Consider the following 25,208-nt stretch of genomic DNA (forward strand, 5'->3'; position numbering starts at 1 on the left):
AATGTTTAAAGAAAGAGAAAGCCACGTGATTTCAGTATGACAGAGATGACTACAGAGGAATAGCAATAAAAAGAGAGGCAACTTAGCAGAGGTGAATCACAAAAGATGACTAGGAGCTGATGACACTAAGGGTGGGAAGAATGTTTCAGATAGAGGAAAATGAGTAAAAGCACAGGGACATGAGAACATGGTATTATAAGACAATTCGAAGCACTTCAAGAGCCTAAAGTTCAAGAAAAGTTTCAAAAATATGAAAATGGAGAGGCAGGGAGAAGCTAGATCATGGAAGACCTCACTAGCCATGATAAGTAATTCTTTTTTTTAGCCAAAAGAGGAGTAATCTAATAAAAGCTAAAGACATTCTCCTCATAAAAACACATGCACACTTCAGGAGTGCACATGCAGTCTTCCGGAAGATTCGTAACCCACTATATTCATAAACCATTAGAGAAGAACTAAAACACAAGGAGTCACTGAAGGGTTTTAAGCAGCTAAGTGGCTGATAAAATTTGCCTTTCCAATAACTGAAACCAAAGTGGGCAAAACTGGAGGCAAGCAATCCAGTTAGGTAATGACTACTGTAATAGTCTGGACAAAGAATGTAGTAGTAGCAAGAAAAAAAAAGATGAAATTGACCCAGGAAGTATTTAAAATAAGTAATTTGTAAGAGGTAAATAAGCTGGAAAAGCTAGAGATAATGGGTAAGGTTTCTGGTATGGGCAACAAGATATGCTACAAGCTGAGATGTTAATAAAAACAAAAGTTCATCAGCATGTAGTAATTTATTTATATTATGTCACTGAATATTCAATTATGTTAAGAGGCAGACAGTAGTTAAAAACAAAGAACTGGTGAATCAAAAAGTTCTGCTAATTTGGGGAAATAGCATCCCTTTTATTTTCATTAATCTCTTTTGGCTTTGATCCTCATTTGTAGCTGACAAGAAGTTCTATGTATTAAACTATTCTCATTAATGTGTCCAAAAATCTCTTGGGAATAATTAAGACATAAATTAATTCAAAATTCACATGATTACAAAAATCTCTGCTTAGATAATCTCATAATATAGCCATGTTTTGCTCATTCTACTTTGAGAAGATTCAGCCAGAAGCAGTTCATCCATTCAAGTATGTTCCCTTACATTTGAAACAGAAGATACAGGTTTATATGATGCTTCCTGCGGCAGAAAAGCAGGGCAGACTGTGACTCGTGTCACTCCCACACCCGATGCCTTTCATGGGCTCCTGTGTCTGTCAGAAGAAAGCGAAGGGCCTTAATACGGTCCTGGCTTTCTACATCCAAATGCATTTTCCACACCTCCCATCAGCTAACTCTACATTACGGCAATACAGAACTTCTTACTACTCAGTGGACTTGCTCTGCTGTCTTCTCTGATTACAGGTGTTATTCTTCCTGCCCAGAACACATGATTCTTAGTTATTTCCAATCATCCTCAAGGTTTCAGCTTATATATCACTTTTAAGATGATTAGGTATTCTTCCTCTGTAGTCTCATAGCAACCAGTACCTATTCTCACTATTATATGTTGTTATAACTGCCTATCAATTAAATGGGAGGCTGAGGCATATGACCCAATAACTTATTTACTGTTGTATCCTCTGAACCTAGCAAATTACAGATCCTCAATAGAGATTTTTCAATTTCTCTTCTGATACTGTCTAGATAACACTGTCAATTAAACCTACCTTCCTCTAATTATTTGACCTTGAAGGGAAATACATGTCAGAATACCTCCTGGTTTCTTCAGCATATCAGAAGCATACAAAAGGACCTTCTCAATCTGGAGACCAAGAATATGATATCAGAACCTACAGAAGAGGATTCTGAAAATACGAGAACCACTTATTTGATTGAAGGGACTTACTTCGGAAAATATTTCAAGAAGTTACTTGTCCCAAAATTCTCATAGATGTGTAAGTACACCGAAGTTAGAAGTCATATAGGCAATAAAAGCATCCAAGCTCTTATTTCCATCATCTACTCTGATTAAAAGGCTCAACTCTCCTATCAAATTTGAGATAATCATGTGGATTATGCAGCACAGTGACTTGCTACATGTTAAATGCTCAAAAAGATGATAGGTGTTATTAGCCACATCCTACGGGCTGGGTACATACTTATTAGTTTATATATATACATAAACTGATCCTAAAAAATTCTTCCTAAATTTCTGCAAGAGAATTAAAAAGGCAGAAACAAACATTTTGCATAAATTTACTAGCTTCATTCTTTCATGTAGGAAATAGTTACTGACTACCTTCTGTATGCCAGGCACTGTCATTAGGCTTCCATTCTAGTGGTGAAGCAAAACAACAAAGAAATCAATATGCAAGACGTCAAATGACATTAAATCCCACGAAGAAAAATGCAGCAAGGTAAGGGGAATGCAGAAGATTGAACCTGATCATTCTTTGATGCAGCTGGTCAGGAAAAGCATCATTTGAGCAGAGAGCTCTTTCTGAATCAAGTGAGCAAGGAAGCCACATGGATTATCACAGAGAACGGTCGCAGGGTCACTGACAACAGTTATGAGACTTAAGATGACAAGGATACAGTCACTGTAGACAGAGATGAGCAAGTGAGGTAGAGAGATCACAGAAGTGAAAGGAAGCCAGTTCATACAGGGCCATGTAAATCTCCAGATTTCACTTTTAAGATGGGAAGCCTCTGAAAAGTTCTGAGCATAATAAATAACACGGTTTAACTCAGATTTTAAAAATATCATTCTGGCTGCTACTAGAGAATACACTGTAAAGTGTAAGACTCCTGGGAAACAATTTCTTTCTTTTGCCAAAAGATGATGCCTTTAAACAGGGTAAACAGAAGTATAATGGTTAAAAAAAAACATGAGGCATGGGTATTTTGAAGGTGTAGCCAACAAGATTTACCAATAATTTGAGTATGTGACATAGAGAAATTAAAAGATGCTTCCAAGGCTTTTGGTTGCACAGGAGGGAAAAAAAGTTGTTACTGACTGAGACGGCAAAAGATTATGAGAGACGTAGGTTTGGGAGGATGAAAATCAGGAGCTCCACTTAGGACATGTTAAGTTTGAGAATGAGACTTAACTGTTGGATAAATGAGTCTACAGTTCAGAGGGCAAGAGTTGGTGATGGAAATAGGAGAGTTGTCAAAGCGTAGATTAAAAGCTCTAACCTAGAGAGAAAGAATAAAAACGTCCCCAGGACTGGGTCCTGGGGCATTTCTGACATTTACAGTAAACTGAACATTTATTAAAACTAACTTGCTTTACTGAACCATAAATCACTTGCTGTATTTACTCCTGCTCCATTTATAGTTATACACCTGAAAACATAGCCTTAGTGTTAGAGGTAAAGAGTAAATACCAAACATAAAAAATCCAATCTGGTAGGGTGCGGTGGCTCACGCCTGTAATCCCAGCGCTCTGGAAGGCCGAGGCAGGCAGATCACGAGGTCAGGAATTTGAGACCAGCCTGGCCAATACGGGCAAACTCCAAAAAAAAGAATCTGAAGTTACTGAGAAACTGATAGGAAATCATTAAGAAAATTAAGGGGTCTAAATTAATACATACAAAGAGATCCCACAACATGGTTTTTATAAATTTAAACAAAATCCATGGCCAGGCATGGTGGCTCACGTCTGTAATCCCAGCACTTTGTGAGGCCAAGGCAGGAGGATTACTTTGGGGCCAAGACTTCAAGACCAGCCTGGGCAACATAGTGAGACTCTGTCTCTACAGAAAAAAAAAAAAAAAAAATTAATGTTTTAGCCTGGCATGGTGGCATGTGCCTGTAGTCCCAGCTACTCAGGAGGCTGAGGCACGAGGATCACTTGAGCCCAGGAATTCAAAGTTGTAGTGAGCTCTGATCACACCACTGCACTCCAGCTCTGTCACTTAATGACAAAGCAAGACACTGTCTCAAACAACAAGCAAACAAAACAAAAAACTAAAGTAAATCCAGGTAAAATAAACATACAAATAAATTAAAAAATCTGGGTTATTGCATTAGTTCTGTTTGTAGGCTTAACTACAAAATGGTGTCCAGTTGTTAAAAATGTTTGCTTAGGAGTATTGTTTTTTTATTATGCTCTTCTACATTCTAGGAAATTGGCAACATTAAGAATTCCTAAAAACAAACAGGAGTGTTAAGTGTATAAAAATTATTATTTAAGATGCATTCAAGGCATTCCTTAGTTAAATTAAAATATCAAATGCATGTCAAATTACACAAAAAAAATCATGCTTCAACAAATGTGGGATGTTGCCATTAATGGACAGTTAGTTCTCAGGTAAAACCAAGAATTCTTCATTACCTATTCTGTAAATTAGGACAAATACTATTAAGGTATTAGGTTGGTACAAAAGTAATTGAACAAACCCAGACCTACTCACCTCACTGAAAGTGCTGCCTGGCTATAGTCTCTAGATACAGAATGTGAGAAATGGTAGCAGCCTTGAAGGTTTAGAGCTATATTCTCATACCAATTATGGCTAGAAACTTAAACAGCTCTACTGAGACACTATGGGAGGTCTAATTTCCTGTTACTCTACTTTAACACAGCCAAGTAAAACAGTAAGAAAGCTTGCTTAATTCGACAAGGACTGAATGCCAGAGTGTCACCTGGAAACTTGTGACAAATAATCATGCCTCACACATTCATCCTTGGTTTTTACTACCAAATGCAAGCTTCATCTATCCTCTTCCATTCTAAACTTGACTCATCCTCCTAACCTCTTCCAGAAAGATCTCTAGAAACCCAGAGTCTTTCTGAAGACCCACAGGCTGTCCCCTATCTTCAACTACTTTACATAATGGCCCCTCAACTGCTTAGCTTTCACGAAAGCCTGGCTCTTCCCTAAAGGCACGGCCTATCATGCAACCCTTTTATGTGACTCCTAAAACCCAAGTCCACCATTATTCTTCTAATACTCTGTATTAAAAATAAACAACAAAATTCCCTGTATTAAAAGCAAACAACAACAAAAAACTTGTAATTTGAAACTCACGTCATTTAACTGAATGCCTTCTCTTTCTCTCTGTTCTGGTCAACTAAACCCACATATTTAAGCCTCCACTTTGCCCCCAGTTATATCATCAGCAAAGTGACTTCAATGTCCCTGTACATGGTTCTATCCCAATACTCTAGGCCCCCAAAATATCTGCCTTTCTAAATTTGAGATATCTTCACCTCCTCATTTCAGCAAATCACTCCCTTGTCTTTGTTAGACATATTAAAACCTCTGATAATGATCATCTCAGCTATCTTTATAACAGTTTCACTCATACTCATATCTCCTTTCACCTATCAAGACACCAGGTTTGGTGACAAATAAAATGATACATATTTGGGAGGCTGAGGCAGGAGAATCATTTGAACCCAGGAGGCAGAGAATGCAGTGAGCCAAGATCATGCATGCTACTACACTCCAGCCTGGGCGACAAAGCAAGACTCCATCTCAAAAAAAAAAAAAAAAAAAAAAAAAAGATACGTACTTATTGTATACACATGATATTCCAAAATATGTATACATTGTGGAATGGCTAGATCAAGCTAATTAATACATGCAATACCTCACATACTTACATTTTACAGTAGAACATTTAAAATTTACTCTTAGTGATTTCCAAGAATACACTGTTACTAACTAGTTTCCATGTTGCACAACAGATACCTTGAACAAATTCCTCTTAATTGAAATTTTGTGTCCTCTGACCAACATCTCTGCAACCCAGTCCATCCACCCCCAGCTCCTGGTAACCACCATTTTACATCTCTGAGTTAAGATTCCACATTTAAGAGAGATGTAGTATTTGCCTGCCTTTGTGTGGCTGGCTTACTTTACACAATGCCCTCCAGGTTCATCCCTGCTGTCACAGATGACAGCATTTCCTCCTTTTTATGGCTGAAGTGTATTCCACTGTGTATATATACCACATTTTCTTTATCCATGAACGCTTAGGCTGATGCTGTATCATGGGTATTGCAAACAATACTGAAAGGAACACGGGAGTACAGATCTCTTCAGCACACTGATTTCATTCTTTGATACATATATATATCCAAGTGTGACTGCTGAATCATATGGTAGTTCTATTTTTTAATTTCTAAGCAAACTTCATGCTACTTTCCATAAATGCTGTACTAATTTACATTCCTACCATGTGCAAGATATCTCGTCTCCAAATCCTCATCATACTTTTAACAGCCATTCTAATGGCCATTTGAATGTCTTATTTTGAGAAATGTCTATTCAAGTCCTTTGTCCATTTCTTAACTGAGGTGCTTACTATTGAGATGTCTGAGTTCCCTATATATTTTGCATATTAATCCCTTAACAGATATATGGTTTGCAGATACTATCTTCCATTCTATGAGTTTTTTTTTCATTCCGTAGATTTTTTCTTTTTGCCATGCAGAAGCTTTTTAGTTTGATGTGATCTCATTCATCTTTTATTTTTGTTGCCTGTGCTTTGGGGTCATAACCAAAAAAATCACTGTCCACACCAATGTCATGTACATTTCTCCTATATTCTGGTAGTTCTACAGTAACAGGTCTTACTTTTAAGACCTTAATCCATTTTAACTTGAATTTGGTATATGATGTGACATACAAGTCTGATTTCATTCTCCTGCATGTAGATATTCCGTTTTCCCAACGTCACCTATTGAACAGACTTCCCTTTCCCTGCTGTGTTCTTTGCACCTTGTCCAAAATCAACTGACAGTACGCGAATTTATTTCTGTGCTCTCCATTCTGTTCTATGGGTCGCTGTGTCTGTTTGTTTCTTTTGTTTTTAAAAGACAGGGTCTTACTCTGTCATCCAGGCTGCAGCGCAGTGATGCAATCACAGTTCACTGTAACCTTGAGCTCCTGAGCTCAAGCAATCCTCCTCCTTCAGCCTCTCAGGTAGCTAGGACTACAGATACACGGCACCATGCCTGGCTTTAAAAATTTTTTTTCTTTTTAGAGACAGGGTCTCACTATGTTGCCCAGGCTGCTCTCAAACTCCTGGTTTCAAGTAATCCTTCTGCCTTAGCCTCCCCGAGTGCTGGGATACATGTGTGAGCAACTGTGCCCAGCCTGCGTGTCTACTTCTATGTGACTACCATGCTATTGTAATTACTGTAGCTTTGTACTATATTTTGAAATCAGATAGTGTGAGGTCCCCAGCTTTGTTCTTTTTACTCATGATAGCTTTGGCTATTTAGGATCTTACGTGGTTCCATATAAATTTTAGCACTGTTTTCTAGTTCTGTGAAATTTAACATTGGAATTTTGATAAGGATTGCATTAAAACTGTAGATTGCTTTGGATAATAGAAACATTTTACAATATTAATTCTTCCAATCCATAAACACAAGATAACTTTGTTTATTTGTATCTTCTTCTATTTCTTTAATCAATGCTACATAGTTTTCAACTATTTGGTTAAAGTTATTTCTAAGTACAATTATCCCTCGGTATCTGCAGGATACTGGTTCCAGGATCTCCCATAGATACCAAAATCCATGGATGCTCAAGTCCATTATATAAAATGGTATACTATTTGCATACAACCTATACACATCCTCTTGTATGCTTTAAATCATTACTCAGTACCTAATACAACATAAATGCTACGTAAATAGTTGCTATACTGTAGTTTTCTTATTGTATAAGAAAACAGTATTTTTTATTGTTGTATTTTTTTTCTCAAACATTTTCATCCAAATGTGGATTCAATTTGCAAATGCAGAACCACCGATACTGGGTGTTTTGTTTTTGGTACCTATCATAAATGGAATTGTCTTCTTGATTTCTCTTTTGGATAATTTGTGATTAATGTACAGAAATTCTACCGATTTTTGTAACTTGATTTTGTATCTCACAACTTTACTGAATTTGTTTATCAGTTCTACAGTTCTCTGGCGGAGTCTTTAGGGTTTTCTATATACAAGATCATGTCATCTTCAAACAGGTGCAACAACATCTTCCTTTCCTACTGGGATGCCTTTTCTTTCTCTTGCCTAACTGCTCTCACAAGGACTTCCAGTACTGTGTTGAACAGAAATGGCGAGAGTGGGCATTCTCGTTTTCTTCCTAATCTCAAAAGAAAAGCTTTCAACTTTTCAACATTCAGTATAATGCTAGCAGTGGATTTGTCAATATGGCCTTTATTTTTATAGAGGTATATTCCTTCTGTATTTAATTTGTGAGAGTTTTTAACACAAGAGAAAGCTGAATTCTGTCAAATGCTTTTTCTCAATTATCTCAATTATCTATTGAGATGATTATACGGTTTTGGCCTTTGTTTTCCTAATGTGGTGTATCACATCCTTGTACCCTGGCGGTAAATCCCATGTGATCACAGTAAATCATCCTTTGAATACACTGTTGAATTTAGTTATTATTTTCTTCAGAATTTCTGCATCTAAATTAAGAATACAGGTCTGTAATTTTCTTATCCTGGAGAGTTGTTTGGCTTTGGTATCCAGGTAATGTTCATCTCCCAAAATGAGTTTGAAAGTATTCCCCCTTCTTAAATTTCTCATAAAATTTTGAGAACAATTTGTACTAGTTCTTCTTTAAATGTCTGCTAGAATTCAGCAGTAAAGTCACCAAGTCTTGGGCTTCCTTTGGTGGGAAGTTTATATAGGAAAGATTATATAGGAAGGATTATAACTGATACAATCCTTGTCACTGTTCAAATTTTTAATTTCATGATTAAGCCTGGGCAAGTTGCATGTGTCTAGGAAATTATCCGTTTCTTCTATGGTAATCAATTTGTTGGCATATAATTGTCCAGTCTCTTATGATCCTTTTATTTCTTGTACTTCTCTGGTATCAGCTGCAATGGGTCCTCTTTCATTTCTGATTTAACTTGAGTCATCTCTTTTTTTCTTAGTCTAGCTAAAGACTTGTTGCTTTTATCATCAAAAAACACAACTCTTAATTTTTTTGATCGAGTTATCTTTCTCCTTAGTCTAGCCAAATAACCTGTCTTTTAAGTTCAGATTCTTTTGTCTGTTTGCTCAATTCTGCTTTTAATGCTCTTTTGCATTTTTCATTCAACTTATTGCATTTTCAGCTTCAGAATTTGTTTTTTACAAAATAATTTCAATCTTGAAATTTCTCATTTTGATTGTTTTCCTGATTTTGTTTAATTGTTTATCTGCATTTTCTTGAAATTCATTGATCTTCCTTAAACAATTACCTTGAATTCTTTGTCAGGCAGTTCATATATCTCCATTTATTTACGGGTGGTTCAGGCGCCTTATTGTGTTCCTTTGACTGGTGTCACATTTCCCTGACTGTTCTTGATCCTTATAGTCATGTGTTGGCACCTGCACATTTGAAGAAGCTGAGACTTGTTCCAGTCTTTGCAGAATGACTTTATCGGGGAAAGTCCTTCACCAGTCGGCCTGTCCAGAGATCATGCAGCCTGAGTCCACAGGGGCTGGCCTGGCATCCTGGTCTACTAGAGTGAGCCTGAACCTTGGGTCTGCAAGGACCAGTGTGAAGGTTGGGTAGGTGGGTGTTGGCCTAGAATTTGGATCACAAGGGGCTGGCCAAGTACTGGGTCTGAACCCTTGTTCCGCAGGGATGTGAGGCCACAGGGGCCGATCTAGAGGGCAGGGCTACAGGGACCAGTCTAGCACTAGACAGGCTTGGAGTCTAGGGCTATGGGATCCAGCCTGGTGCCGGGGTGGGCCTGTAGGCTTGGTTTGTGGGTATTGGCCTGAAGTCTGGGACCATGGGGGCCCGCCTAGCACTGAGTTTTACTAGGGCAAGCTCAACATTAGGGTCTAAGTCTGGTGTACACTTCCCCTCCTTCCTCCAGGTCGACAGTATCTCTCTCCATGATGGGCTGTCAGGGATTGAGGGAGGTGTGATGCAAGTAATGTAAAACTGTCCTTCTTACCCTTTTCAATGTATCTTTTCTTATTTGTGTGGCACATTCAGGTAATCTCTCATCTGGTTTCTTAGCTCTTATATTTTTGTGTGTGGATAGTTGTTCAAATTGATGGTTCCACAATGAGATGAGTGCTGCAAAATGCCAGTCTGCCATCTTGCTGTTATCGAGACCTCAGGCTTTTCTTAAAACAACTCAACACTTTGGTTGTGCATCCCAACCTTTCCAATCATGGCCATCATCAACAGCATATGAATTCAAATACTCCAATGTTAACATCTTATGCACATGCCACTAGTGATTCTGTTTCATCAGCTCTGCTAATATCCAACCCTAAAATACCATGCAGAATCTTCTGGCTATTGGAGAAAAGTCTTGAAATTTCAAGTGTGATAAGGTCTTTAATCTTAACTAGCCACTCAGTGGAATGAGATTCTCCTAATCTGATATGGTTTCTGGTTTCAGGTAGCCAGCCAAGATTCTCAATAACTTTTGATCAACTTCTTCACCCATTCCCCTCAGTAGCTTCCTAAGTTTTCAGTCTTCTCAAAACCTCTAAACAAACCCTTTATTCCACAAAATATTATTAAAAAATATTTCATAAAGTTTCGTGGTCACTAACCTACAGTAAGATACTACCTTACACCCACTGGAATGACTACTATTAAAGTACACACACACACACAAATATGTGATGGGAAGGATGTCGAGCAACTGGACCCCTTGTACACTAGTGGTAGAAATGCAAAGCCACAATTGCTCTGGAAAAGAGTATGGCAGTTTCTTAAAATTTTAAAAATAAAATTACCATATGATCCAACAATTCCACTTCTGGGTATGTATGCAAAACAATTCAAAGCAGGGTCTCAAAAAGATATTTGTACACTCCTGTTCATAGCAACATTATCTGTAATAGCTAAAACATGGAAGCAACCTGAGTGCTCATCAACAGGTAAACGGATAAGCAAAATGTGGTATATACATACAATAAAACATTATTCAGCCTGAAAAAGGAAGCAAATTTTGAAACACGCTAAACATAGATGAAACGTAAGGACACTGCGAAGTAAAATAAGTCAATCGTAAAAGGGCAAAAACTGTATGATTTGCACAAAAACTGTATGATGGTACTTAGAGCAGTCAAAATTAGACACAAAGTAGAATAATGGTTATCAGAGGCTGTGAAGATAAGGAAATGAGGAATTATTGTTTAAAGGGTACAGAGTTTCAGTTCTGCAAAATAGAGAGTTCTGACGGTGACTGTGCAACAATATTAATATACTTAATACCACTGAGCCAAATACTTAAAAATGGTGAAATGGAAAATTTTACATTATGTGTATTTTACAACAATTTTTTAAAACTTAAATGACAAGTCACATGGCTGAGTCACATAAATTTGAGAAATACATTTTATAGTCATTTCTTGCAGATTCACAACATACACCAGCATTTAAATAGGGTTACAATATTTTCAGTAAGAATATCTTGATTTTTCCAACCTCACCCACAATTACAATTAATATCACACATCCATCTTAACTTCCTTCTTCTAATTTCATTAGATGGGCATCTTTCCTCTTATTCAAGGTCAATCACTATATCTGCATTTTTCTTTCTTTTATATTACCTGTATGAGAGATACACCTGTATTTTTCATTCCAATCCTTACTACCTTGAAAAACTTTGCTTTGATAATTACTAACTCTATTATCTGAAACATCTTTAGTCTTTACAATAAATTCACTAAAGTCTTACTTACTTCATGTTCTAAATATTTTTTAAATCCAGAAAAATTTATCTTGAATTCCTATTATACCACTGTCATTGCTAAGGTTCTCACTGACTGAACTACCTTACCACCACACGTTTCTCTTCAATCCTTTCTCTGCTGCAAGGTTATTAAAAATACACGTTTGACAAACTTACTACTATCTACCTACTGAGCAATTTCTGTGCTGACTCCCAAATACCTTTCTATCACATCTTATCTTCTTCATTTTCCTACCTCTCAGCTAGCTTATGATCTACAAGTCCTCAACTGCCTATTGCCCCTACTGCCTATGCTGCTTCTGAACTTTGGCTCATACTTCTGCCTAGAATAAGCTGGTCATGCCTCTACCTGCCTGATTCCCAGTCACATTTCAAGACTGAACTAAGCATTTCCTGGCCACTCTTACTTCCCTGCCATCTATACTGGATTCCTACTGCAAGCCTGGGTACTCACTCCAGTACTCCTTTATGTTACTATTATATTCTGGATACCATTCCACCTCAATGACTGAAATTATTTGCTTCTGCATCTTTCACGCTGAGTATAATATAAATTTCTGTAGGGTGAAAACTAATTATTGTGCATCTCTGTACCTATAACGTAGTACTGACGCCTTAAACATGGTAGGCGTTGAGATTGTTAAACTTAACTCTTTCCTCAATTTCCCTATTTCCTTACAACTGCTACCAGGGAAGCAAAAAGACTAAGAATTCAGGCGTGTGCAATTATCTATCTAGTAGTAGAAATCCAGTAAACTGTTACCAAGGTTTAGAGTTATCTGGTAGGAAGAAAAGTAGGTATGTTCCTAGGTCCCAATTTACTGCTAAAGGATTCCTTTAGTTTAACCAGAAATTATTTCCAAATAATGTGACAAATTTAAAGCAGTCTAGGGCAACTCAAAATAAGATATCACAGTCTCAACCAAGTTACACTTACATTCGGCTAGCTTCAATGTCGTCAGACTGAGGTTCTCCTGATCTGTAAAATGCAATTGAGAAACAGTTAGCAAAATATTCCATACTCCAAAAAAAGGTAGACATATTACTTAGGAAGACAAATTCGTAAACAAGATTTCAGCACTAAATAAAACAGTTTTAAAAGTACAGACGTAAACATGAAAGAAAGTGGTCAGATCAAGTGGCCATACAACACATTTATTTTAATGGTTGGACTATCAAAAAACTCAATGCATGTTTTTTAAAGGAAACTGTAAACGCTATACATAGATACCAACAGACAAGCCATTATAAGTCATCATTATTCACAAAGTCAAATACGTGTAATAAAACACACAACTATAAAACTTCCTATAGCCAAGTATTGGTTATCCACATTAACAAAGGTACTCACTGGTATTCACTTGCAGTATTAACCTTTAGATTAGTGGGTCAGTAAACTACTCCCTAGGCAGACCGACTAAAGCCTAGGCCAGCCATGCAGTTTTGTAAAAGAAGTTTTATTGGCATGCAGCCATACTCATTCATTTAGGTATCATCTATGGCTGCTTTCACGCTAAAAGGACAGAGCTGAGGACTCGTGGCAGAAACCACATGGCCCACAAAACCTAAAATATTTATTTTCTGGCCCTTAAGAATAAATGTGCCAACCGCTACCGCTACTCTAGACAATTCAAACTAAAATCCAGTACCTTGGTAAGTTTAAAGACACTTAAATTAGATACAACATCCAAATGATGATTATCTTGGTTCAAAAATGAAATTGTTTCCCTAAAAATACACTTACTGTATGTATTACCTGTCAAAATTGTATTACCTGAGGTAAAGTTTTGCACTGGATAGCTGTGAATTAACTTCCGTTTTAAATAGTTGCCAGTTACTTTGTTATTTCTAAATATACCACTGCTCTCTTATGTAGAAATATTTAAAATTCTAAGTCACTAAAAAGCCTTTCATTTTCATTTCACGAGACATGAATCAGTATTTCCCTATCTCTACCATGTCGTTAAAAATAAGTTCCTGTTACCCTATTCACTTTTATAAACAGCATCAGCAACAATGAATGATGTAAGGCGAGTCAATATAATACGGATTTCTAACACTTAGAAATTCCCAAACTAGATAAAATATGTTTTTTGAGGTCAAAAGCTAAATTTTCTAATTGGCATTACAAAGTCCTGATTTGTGAACTTCTCACTGACTTTAGGCTTCCAACTTTAAGCAACTCTAACAAGAATCAAAATCAGAGTCTCACACACACACTCCCTCACACACACACACACACACACACACACACACAAACACACACCTGTTTGATAAATTTCTTAGCTTAAAAACAAAACAAACAAAAAAACACTTCACTTCTTTATCAGACTCTCAAAATTACCCTCACTGCAATTCATTCAGATTCCAAGGACAAGAATGGAAAAGAAAAAAAAAAAAGACTCCAGCAGCTCAAATATTTATTTTAGATCTTCTTTGCAATGTATTTAAATTTTCAATTTTGCACAAAATTACGTAAGAACTAAAAACTGGGGCATGCTGGAGGTGGCAGTGACTTGGCAGTGACACAAATGCAAAAATTTCACTCCACCCTCTCCCCCAGGGAGCAAGCAAACCACCTATGTGACACACCTGGTCTCCGCCAGCCTGTGGGTAAGTACCCCAAGATTGCTTCCAAACTTGTATCTCCCAGACAGAAGAGCTAAAAATTGATGATAACCCCATGTACCAGCTGACTCATTTTTGAAAGTGCGACCCTCCAGCATCAGATGTCATACTGTAAGGAGGCAGAGCTGGCTTGCAAAACAAAAAATAAACCTGCTGGCACTGAGGGAAGAGAGGCAGATTAGAAGCTTTCAAACACGTAGGCAGCAAAACTTTCAAAATTAACAGGGAAAGAGAAGAGAGGGGAAAAAATGAGGACATGATGATAGGAAAATAAAAATATTACTGCAAAAAGGTAAGACACAAGAAGGAAAACAAATCTAAGTCTTAGAAGTACAATATGTAACTGTCACAAAGTTTTGAGATCCTGAAATGGGATAGAATTTAAATACATTATCAAATGATAACTATATCTGTCTTCCCAATTTCTGTTTCCTAAGCAAGAGAATATGTGAACTTTGGCATCAAAATGTCACCAAACTGTAACATATTAATTACTACTTTTTACATATATTAAAGTAGGCTATTAAAAACCACTGATAAGACAAACTAAGTAAACCAATTCAGTATAGAAGAAGGACAAGGACTGAAAGATTATTACCTTAAAATAAATCTGTCCTGGGTCTATTAAACATAGCAAAGTTGTTCTATTCAAATTGCAAATTGTTTTTTAATCAAGAGAAAAATGAATATATACAGAACTAGCAGACATTTTTCTTGCAGTGAATATTAATAATTTATGTCTGAATAAATTTCTACTCATCCTAATAACAGTATATTTCTAGAATAGTCTAAATAAGTTACCAAAAAAATCCCAAGTTTAGAATTCAAACTCTCAAAACTATGAAATACGCCAGGTGTGGTGGTTCATGTCTGTAATCTCAGCACTTTGGGAGGTCAAGGCGTAAGGATCACTTGAGCTCAGGAGTTCAAGATTAGCCTGGGCAACATGATGAAACCTCGTCTCTTAGCCGGGTGTGGTGGTGGGCGCCTTTAGTCCCAGCTACTTGGAAGGCTGAGGTGGGAGGGTCACTTGAGCCCAGGAGGTCAAAGCTGCAGTGAGCTGTGATCGTGCCACTGCACTCCAGCATGGGCAACGGAGTGAGACCTTGTCTTGGAAACAAACAAACATAAACTATGAAATATATACCACCTAGTAATAGTTCCCAAGCTTGACTGTGGCTCCTAAAGAGTTTACTTATTCTTTTACTGCCAAGTTGCTGGAAATAAGAATCCTGTATGTGCTTGTAAATGCAGAACATATAATCTAATTCAAAACATAAAACCAAAGGGAAATTTTTGTATTAAACTATTGACTTAGGTTATCCTAAAGTGTGTCAGAATAACAAGTCAGAAAAGAAATTTTAAAACTGAAACAATAACCAAGTAACATTAGATAATAAAAAGTAAATCTTAGAAGAGTCTCAATTTTAGGTCTTGATTTGAATCGCAGAAAATATGATCACAAAACGCCCACTAATCTGAACACTGCAGCATGAGCTAGCAAATTCAAATGGTGGCTCACTTCCAATAACACTGGTGCAGCTTCTCCATCCTGCAAGCCACTCCTTTTACCTCCACTGTAACTCTCTAGGAGAGAAAAGTATACTAGTTTTATTAATGTCATAAAAACTTCTAGAGAAATGTTTAGTTAAAACGTTCACCACATAAAAGGCATACTTTAAAATACATATTAAGAAATTTTTCATGTTTTCTATAAGGTTTATAGTAAAATGTTTAAAACTTTGAAGGTTTTTGAGAAATACTTTCCTGTTCATACAGACAGGTCTTTGATAGTGGCTACTGATATTTTTAATAGAAAAAAGACACTAAAATATTTTAAGGAGATTAAATGAAGCAGGTCAACTCTCAGGCCCACTATTCTTAGCAATATTCCTGCCAACTATACATTGTCTTCATTTCTACAGTATGTATTTCACTTTACAATGACAGCCTTTTAAAGGCTGTAAAATAATTCAAAATTACCTTTTACAAGCTGTGGCCATTCGGTGACATCAGGGTGATCACAGCTTTGAGTCACTGATTAAAAACAGGTTGTCACACCAGTCTAGCTGCTACCTTGATCTGAGCGTAGGCTTAATAACTCTAATAAATTAAACAAACCTTTGGTTAGAACACTTTAATATATAAACCCAATTCATTGTTCAAAAAATAATTTTCAAAGCTTCAAATTAGGTGTCAATGTAAAATTCATCAGAAGAGTAATTATTATAGAAAAGTTTTTAAGGATTATTTTCCAGCATTTTGTTTTTCTTAAATGATCTCTTCATTTGAGAAAATGTAATAATTCCTTGTACTTTTATGTAATTTTACACTTTATGAAGCATTTTGGTCAATAATACCTTGAGTCTTATAACTTTTGCTTTACCTGATCGAGACAGATAATATAGTAAGAATTTTTTAAAACAAACAAAAAAAAATTAAGCAGCCTCCGAGTGATTAACTGACTTGCCCAAGATTTTGGAACTAGTGTTGAAGGAATGATTAAAACCCAGATATACTGACTTCCTATCAAGGGATGGATTTTTTCGTTTGTTTGTTTTGGCTTAGTTTTGCTATACTGGGTTTCAAGATTTAAGTATACGTAATGAGTAAAGATTCACAACATAGATTGAGATCTTTCAAATATGGCAAGTTTAAGTGGGGACTAATTTACTCAAAAGATTCTTAAGCTGATAGAGAAATCAGTCACCAAGTAGTCAAATGCTTAATGGAATAGTTATATACATACACATAAACACACACACACATAAACACAAAGTCTAGTCCTACTAACTCTATATTTACGTAGAGTCATTTAACATCAGTCAAAACCTCTTAAGTACTGCATGAAAATATGTTCTACTCTTTCTTGGCCATAAATCTACTAAGATTTAATTTCATGAAAAAGTATGGCAAAAGATGAAAGCATATCCTCCTCCCTCAATCAAGTATCTTTTTAACCCCTTACATGGCCTTAACTGAACTTTTCTGATTGTCACAGTTCAAATTTAGCAGGCCTCTTTACTCACACTGTAGTTCTGGCAAAGATACCATACATCTGAAATATTCCAGTATCAAATGATCACTTTGTATAACTAGTTCTTTCCCCTCACGATTCCCCTATCCAGGCCAAATCTGAGGTGTCAACTACAGAAAGGTGAGGAAATTAGGAGGAAGAAACATTTCATAGTTAACATCCTCAAAGCAACAACAGTCAAGCGCAGAAGGTGGTTACCAGTGTGGATTCAGAACCCAATATAAAACAGCAAGGTATCTGCAAATACCAAGGGTTAAAACATGAATGTCTGAGCCCATACCTATGCAGTTATGAACGCAGGGCTTCAAAATCCAGATTAGGTGAGGACTGGCCTGAATATACAAAAATAATTGTAGGGGATTTCAATAAATGGGATTTACAGTATCTGTAAGAAATAACACAATCTCCCAGATATTCCTATCCTAACCATACATTTCCTAATAAGAACCTAGACATTGCTGAGGTCATATGGGAAACACCACCTTCCCTAAAATAAACAATGTGGTCATGATACAGCTTTCCCTTGTGTTCTCAAGAGGCTAATGGTATGTGGAATTAGAAGATTCAAACAAGTCTAACTTTCTATCTTGCAAACACAAAAATAATAAAGTTAAAATACCTTTTAATTGACTAATTGATCTCAATGTAATGAAAGAGCTATATGTATTTTGAAAACTACTGAGTCAAGTCCTCTCTTCCAGTCCCCTCTTTTATGAGATACGGTGCTCAAAAGGCTCCAAGGCCAGGCTGGATTTACGTCTGTTTGGTCACTCCCTGGCTGAGAAATCTTGGGCAAGTTACTTAATCTCTCCGAGTCTCAGTTTCCTTAGAGGTAGAATTAGGATAATAGTACCTATTCCAGAGAGCTGTCATGGATGCACAAGCTAACACCTAAATATCTCAGAACAGTGCCTGACATATAATGTGCTCACAAATGGTCGGGTATGGTGGCTAACACCTGTAATCCCAGCACTTTGGGAGGCCGAGGCGGGTGAATCACTTGAGGCCAGGAGTTCGAGACCAGCCTGGCCAACACGGTGAAACCCCATTCCTATTAAAAATACAAAAATTAGTCAGGTGTAGTGGCACGCACCTGTAATCCCAACTACCCGGCAGGCCGAGGCATGAGAATCACTTGAGCCCGGGAGAAGGAGGTTGCAGTGAGCCGAGAAGGTGCCACTGCACTCCAGCCTGGGCAACAGAGCAAGACTCTGTCTCAAAAACAACAGCAGCAGCAACAACAACAACAAACGGACAAGCTATTAATACTCATAGCCTAAAATCCAAACCTGCCCTCTCAATCTTTTTATGCGTATTATTTTACCTTCATAGCAATTGTAAATGTTTTCAGCACCCTACCTGGGTCCCTCATACAGTCTTGGAAGTATAGTTAGTGAGCACCTGACACAATGCTTTAAAAATGGCAGGGGCCCAAATTTGCTGAACATATCTGTCATTATTATGACATTAAGATACACATGCAATACGAATTCCAAAAAATAAAACAAAAACATACCATATTTCGCCAAACTTCTGAGGAGCTGGTGAATTCTAAAATCAGGCTCTTACAGATTTTTAACCTAAAATATAAAACACCTCACTCAATTCTTTTTATATAAACAACTGGATAAACTTTCAAAAAAAAAAAAAAAAAAGAGGTACTAAAATCATCATGAAAGCAAATTTATTTTCTATAATAATTATGAACATCCAAAAACGTATCAAGAAACAAATTACTCTATAGAGGCTGCCAGGATGAGGAAAGCATAGGTAGGCAGGCCCTGTGGCCTGAGTGCTTTCAGCAGGCAAAGCCATATTTCCCATATTCATCCACAAAGCTTACTGCCTTCTATTTCTTTACTCTATCCTCCCTCCAAAAGGGCTAAATACATACGAAAACTATTTGACTATATCCCCCTAATCCCTTCAAATACCTATAGCAATTTTGTTTTTAATTCTATATGCTAAGCATTGGCTATGTTAGGTACAAATCTGGGCATCTACCTACCACTTTCTAGAGTAGCAGCCTTGGGTCGACCCTCTGACCCTTGAGTCTCCAATGTCAGGTTATAGTAGTAGAGAAGATGCATTAAAAAATTATAGTATAATGCCTACCTGGCACAAAACAGGACTTCAATATACTACGATAACTATAATTTATTAAATCAACCACTTAATATATATCAAAACTTAACTCTTTAAAAAAAAAAAAAAATCCTGACGCTTACAGCAAGCCCCTAAAGTATCACTGTAAATTCTTAACTTGTTTGTATACAATCAGAACGTTCCTCAATGGAACAGAAATAAAGTCCTTTAATGTACTGCATTACATATAAAGAAACCAAATCTCAAAGATTAAGAAACCTATCCAGTGTCCTAGAGGTTGATTGTAGAAAATGAATACACTGCATATCAACATTTTGAAATAAAATTAACCAACTTTTAAGGTTTTAGAGACTGAGTTTCAAACTTCAGCCTATAACAAAATTACCTGGGGAAATCTAAAAATGCAACTACTTGGGCTCTACCCGCAAAGATTCTCATTCAATGCATGGAGTAGGGGTTCATGAATTATTTTTTTTTTATTTTTTTCAGACCCATCCAAGAACACAGAAATGAATTTGCATTTTAACATATACTTCACATGACACACAGATCTCATTTGAAGAAGCCCTCCCTTCCAAATTACGAGTTAGGAACACATAATCATAGAGGAAATACACCAAATCTATAAAAATACAGAATAACAAAAACTGTAAGCATTACAAATATTAGGCACACTCACTTGCCAATTTAACCATAAGAATCCTAATACCAGACATAGTTCTCTTACTTTATCTCTTCAACAGAGGGCTCAGTCTAATAATTTTATAAATAAGTATAGTCTAATAAGACATACCTATGTTGCTCTACATCTGTCTCCCTAAAATTCTCATTTTATTCATTTCTATTTCTCCTTCACCTCCTTCTAAAGCTGTTTCAAAACTGAATTTCACAAACTGTTTTTTTTCCTATCACTTTTTATCATAACATCCAACACTTCTGTTCTCCTTTGCACCATGTTTATGGTGTCTTATATTTATGGATAATGCTACTTATTAAAACTGTCTAAGTTTCATCTGTTTACACATTTCACAACTAAAGGACTACTCCAACAATTTTCCTAAGTCTTCCTGCTTTAGGCTCTCCTCATTTCAGTCCATTCTGCAGTTAAGACTTAAAAAGTTTTAAATACTGCTTTCAAATAATACTTGCAACATAATTCCCTCAACTCCATTAGCTCCTCCAAGTACCATTTCTTTATCCTCTTTCCTTTCACTGCCAAAAAGACGTGAAAACCACTAGCTCAGCTGCTGTTTTCCTACCTACTGAAATTTTTCTTACAAAAGTTTCCATCATTTCTGTATATTCTCCCAGTGCTTTGGCCCCTTAATCCTACTTAATTTTTGTAGCTTTTAAGACTGCTAATGACTCCTCATCTCCTCTGGCTTCCCTCATGTAGTATCCACTCATTTCCTTCCATCCCTCTAAAGGCAACAAGGTCTTCTGCTAGTTCATCTTCCTACCTCTCATACATGGCCTCTCTCCAAGTTTCGGTCAATAGCCATTTTTCTTAACCTAAACCAATTTTCTGCGCAATGTCATCCATTCCCATAGCACCTCTATGCTTACGAACCCCTAACTCTGTATCTTTAAGCCCTTATCTCTGGCATGGTATGCCTGTAACTACATATTACCAACGGTACACATCCATATGGATGTCTAATTAGCATCTACATTCAACGTATCTAAAATCAAACTCAAATTATTTTCCCAAAGAACTCACTCTGCCTAATCTCACTGTCCTAGTTATGAATTGAAAAATTTAGTGCCATTCATTACTTTCTCCCCCTCATTTTTATTTGCCCTGACCACTGTGTAGGTTGATACTCGTTCAGCCTTCAAATTCTTCATAATCATTAATTCAAAAATTGTCTACTAGATTTTGAGTGCCTACTAGGTGGATGAAGATGCAGTGGTAGAAAAATGAGACATAATTTCTTGTCCTCATGTGGTGAAGGAAATGGGCACAAATAAAAACCACAATGAATTATGCAATTGCAATGCACAGTTAAGGGTTGTGGTGGAGAAATACAAGGGGTAAGTTGTGTATTATAATAAAAAGTCCTTAGTCTGAAGAAAAGGAAAACCATTCTTTATGAGGGACAAGCAACATTTATAAGACACACTAAGAAAAATCCTGTGAGGTAATGATGGTAGCACTATCAGTACAGCTGCTCAAATTGGAAGATTCTCAGTCATATTCTAAAGAGTCTCTCTCTTTCCCAGTATATCAAATTGTTTACCAATTACTACTAATTCACCCTTAGAAATTCCCCTACATTTCTACATTCCCACACTATTCCCCGGTCTTTTTTGATGGCTTTTAGTTGCTTCCAGAATAAAGCCAAAGCTCCCAATCGTGTCAGATGAGACTCTACACAATTTGGTCAAAACCTGCCAGTGCAGCCTCTTCTTCCAGACTAGACCAGGCTTCAAGAGAATATGTGTATCATTTGCTTTTATACTTCCAGTGCTTGTAAATGTTCATAGAATAAGCATCTTACAAAAGACAAATTTTTTCTCTTTGGGGACTTGCTTTCAGTCCTTTAAATGCAATGCAGGTTAAGATTTAAACTCTAATTTGTCTAATTCTAAAGACCACGTTCATTCCCTTGTACCTGCCTTCTAATTTATACTCAAACCCTATAAATTTCCTTAAAAATATATCTTACTCCTTTTTTCCCCAAACTTACCAATACTGTCCTACTGGTTTCCCTTTTGACTTTATCCTCAACTTTCCCACTAGCATTATCTTCCTAAAAACTCAAAGTTAGACATATCGTTCTATATTCAAAAGCTTTAACACTTTCTCATGCCAACCGAATAAATTTCTAACTCCTTCACATTTTATATGAGGCCCCTGCCTGACCCCAGCCATCCCAGCACTACTGCCCACTACATGACATCATCACCAGGTACCAGATCTAGCCCCATCATTTGACCACTGGCTATAATACACTGGATATCTGTGTTTCTGACTTCAATGTGTTTGCTTCTGAGGAGACTTCACTCAGAAATGGTTCTCTATCCATTACTAACCTCTATCCCCCACCCACCTATCATGCCATGTTAAAAACTGCCCTCATTCTAAACACTGTATCTCACAGGGTTGTCTAAACTCTTATACATAATCACCGTCTCCTTCATGTCTTATTATACATTCTTAATACCATAAAATAATTAATGTCTCCTTATATTTATTATGTTATACCTTACATTACAGCTATCTGTATACATTTGTCAGTGCCTCTAGTTGTAAGCTGATTGATGTAGGGATCATCTCTTCCATATTTTAATTTTCATAATAATGGTGACTATGTTTTCTTGACACCATACCTCCCCTCTACAAGAAAAAAAAAAAAAAAAGGAATCAGGACCCATGGCCTTTGAGCTAGTTCCAAACGTGACTCATAGATGAACAAAGGTATCATTTCTTCCCAAAGCAACACAAATATAAGTAAATGCCAATTTAAGAAACATTTTATTTCAAGGACTAAATATGTAAGAATAACCAAAACAACTGTTTCTAATAATGTCCCTTTCTCTACCAGATATTAAAACATATTAACTTAAATGGTATAATTAAAATCAGCACAACACTTTCAAAAACGGAGTATACACTAAATATATGCATACCCTCTGACTTAAAAATTTCCCTCTTAAGTATACATCAAAAAAATTAAGTACACATATTCACGAGAAGACAATCACTGAAATGTTTAGAGCAGCAGCAATATTCTTAACAATTCCAAACCAAAAATGATTAAATGTCCATCACCAGCAGATTAAACTGTGGCATATTCTTAAAATGGAATACTATACAGCGACTATCATAAACAATTATTACAACCAACAGTGTGGATAAATCTCACAAACACATTAAAAGCAATCAGACACAAGTAAGTGTGCTTGATTCTAGTTGAAGGACGAAAACAGGCAAATCTAATCTATGCTATGAGAAGTCAGGACAGCGGTTACACATGGAAGAAAACAGAGGGTGACAGAGCACAAGCGAGCACAAAGGAGCGAGCACACAGGAGCGAGCACACAGGAGCGAGCACACAGGAGCTGCCGATGTTGCTTCTTGATCTGAACGCTAGCTAAATACGTGTGCTCAGTGTGCGAAAGTGCAGCAAGCTATACATTTGGAAGTGCACTCTTCTGTATATTTAAAAGATTTAAAAAAAAAAATCTGATATGGTATTAGCATTAGACAAAGAGGTAAACACAACAGAAAGCTAATTTCAGGGAAAGATCCAAAAGCATCTGACAGTTGCTCCTTCTCAAACAAGAATTTTCAGACCTTAGATAACAGGCAGCACAGGACTGTAATACATGAAAGGACAAAAACAAAGGAGGTGGGCCATCCACTGCTTGGATGCCTGCCTGGAGGTATTTCCAACCTGCAGTCAATGGAGGGGAACCAATGAGACGACAGCGGTTTCAGTGAGGTCAGAATCAAGAGATCAGAGCTGAGGAAGCCGAAGTGGGTAAAATGTATGACAAGTGCCAGACAAGAGGGGTGCTTGTCTGAGAAGGCAGAGAAATGGCTTCAGAAATCTGTCATGTGAGAGTCTACTGCTGAGTACTAACTGTACACGACTAAGGTAAGTGGAAGCTAGGGAAAGAGGGGCAGTGAGCTGAAATATTCCCAGTGCTTATAAAGGACTGGGAGACTCCTAAAATTCCCTCTAACCTGAGCGAAGAGAACACGGTGACACTGGGAGCCTTCTCTAGACAAACTCCAATGTAGCCCTGAAGGAATAAAACTGACCAGCAAGTTATTTAGCTGGCTACAAAACAAAACACTCTAAAAGAAAACAAAATCTAGTCACCCAACAACAAAATATTACAATGTCCAGCATCCAATCTTAAAAAATCATTAAATATGTAAAAATAAAAATAAAAATAAACTAGGAAAATACAACCCATAATCAAGAGAAAAAAACAACAAATTCAGAGTGAAAAAAATCATGAAATCAATAGGTAACCTGATTTTCAGTTATTACAAATATGCTCAAGATTTCAAAAAAATACATGAAGATGAAAATGAATCAAATGGAATTTCTTGAAATATAAAGCAAAATATCTGAAATTATTTAACAAGGCAGGAGAAAAAACAGTAAAATAGAAGACAAAGCAAACTGAAGCACAGGCAAATAAAAAGACTGAAAAATAATGAATATGACGTTAATGACCTGTGGATAATACCAAACAGTCTAACACATGTGTAAGTGGAGTCCCAGAAAACGAGGAAATGATGAAAGAAGAGGAGAGGTGGTAAAAAATACATATATATATATAGAAGAAACAATGGCAACAATCTTTCAAATTTAAGGAAAACCATAAATATACAGATTAAAAAAAAAACACAACTCTTAGCATGGTCATCATCAGAAACAAAAAGTGACAAGAAAAAATCTTAAGAGCAGCCAGAGAAAGAAGACTTAGTATCAGGAAGAAAAGATAATTAGCATTATGCATCACTTAACAGCACGGATACATTCTGAGAAATGTATCATTAGGTGGCATCATTAGGTGATTCTGTCATTGTGCAAACATCACAGAATGTACTTACACAAATCTAGATTAGATGGTATAACTTACTACAGAACTAGGATATATGGTATAGCCTGGGTGCTCCTAGGTTATAAACCTGTACAGCATGTTACTGTACTGATACTGTAAGCAACTGTAACACAGTGTAAGTATATATCTAAACCTAGAAAAGGTACAGTGAAAATATGGTGGTATAATCTTAAATGAC

At 36.6% G+C, this 25,208-nt stretch overlaps 1 protein-coding gene across 4 annotated transcripts in view; it reads right to left on the reverse strand.

Annotated features, from left to right (window-relative positions):
- Window positions 1-25,208, reverse strand: part of UBE3A (ubiquitin protein ligase E3A) — a 99,423-nt gene that overhangs the window by 53,347 nt on the left and 20,868 nt on the right. The window contains exons 2-6 of one of the 4 annotated variants that reach the window (XM_011981470.1): window positions 18,855-18,918; window positions 16,285-16,404; window positions 15,776-15,888; window positions 14,266-14,460; window positions 12,611-12,652 (exon numbers count right to left, since the gene is read on the reverse strand). In XM_011981470.1, the coding sequence (XP_011836860.1) occupies window positions 12,611-12,652; window positions 14,266-14,399 (176 nt within the window). In that variant the 5' untranslated portion in view covers window positions 14,400-14,460; window positions 15,776-15,888; window positions 16,285-16,404; window positions 18,855-18,918. Of the gene's footprint in view, window positions 1-12,610; window positions 12,653-14,265; window positions 14,461-15,775; window positions 15,889-16,284; window positions 16,405-18,854; window positions 18,919-22,652; window positions 22,785-25,208 lie in introns of all 4 variants that reach the window. The other 3 variants (XM_011981471.1, XM_011981473.1, XM_011981472.1) reach the window with 3 other exon arrangements.

Source organism: Mandrillus leucophaeus, unplaced genomic scaffold (assembly GCF_000951045.1).
Source record: "Mandrillus leucophaeus isolate KB7577 unplaced genomic scaffold, Mleu.le_1.0 Scaffold227, whole genome shotgun sequence".
In the NCBI taxonomy this organism is placed as follows: domain Eukaryota; kingdom Metazoa; phylum Chordata; class Mammalia; order Primates; family Cercopithecidae; genus Mandrillus; species Mandrillus leucophaeus.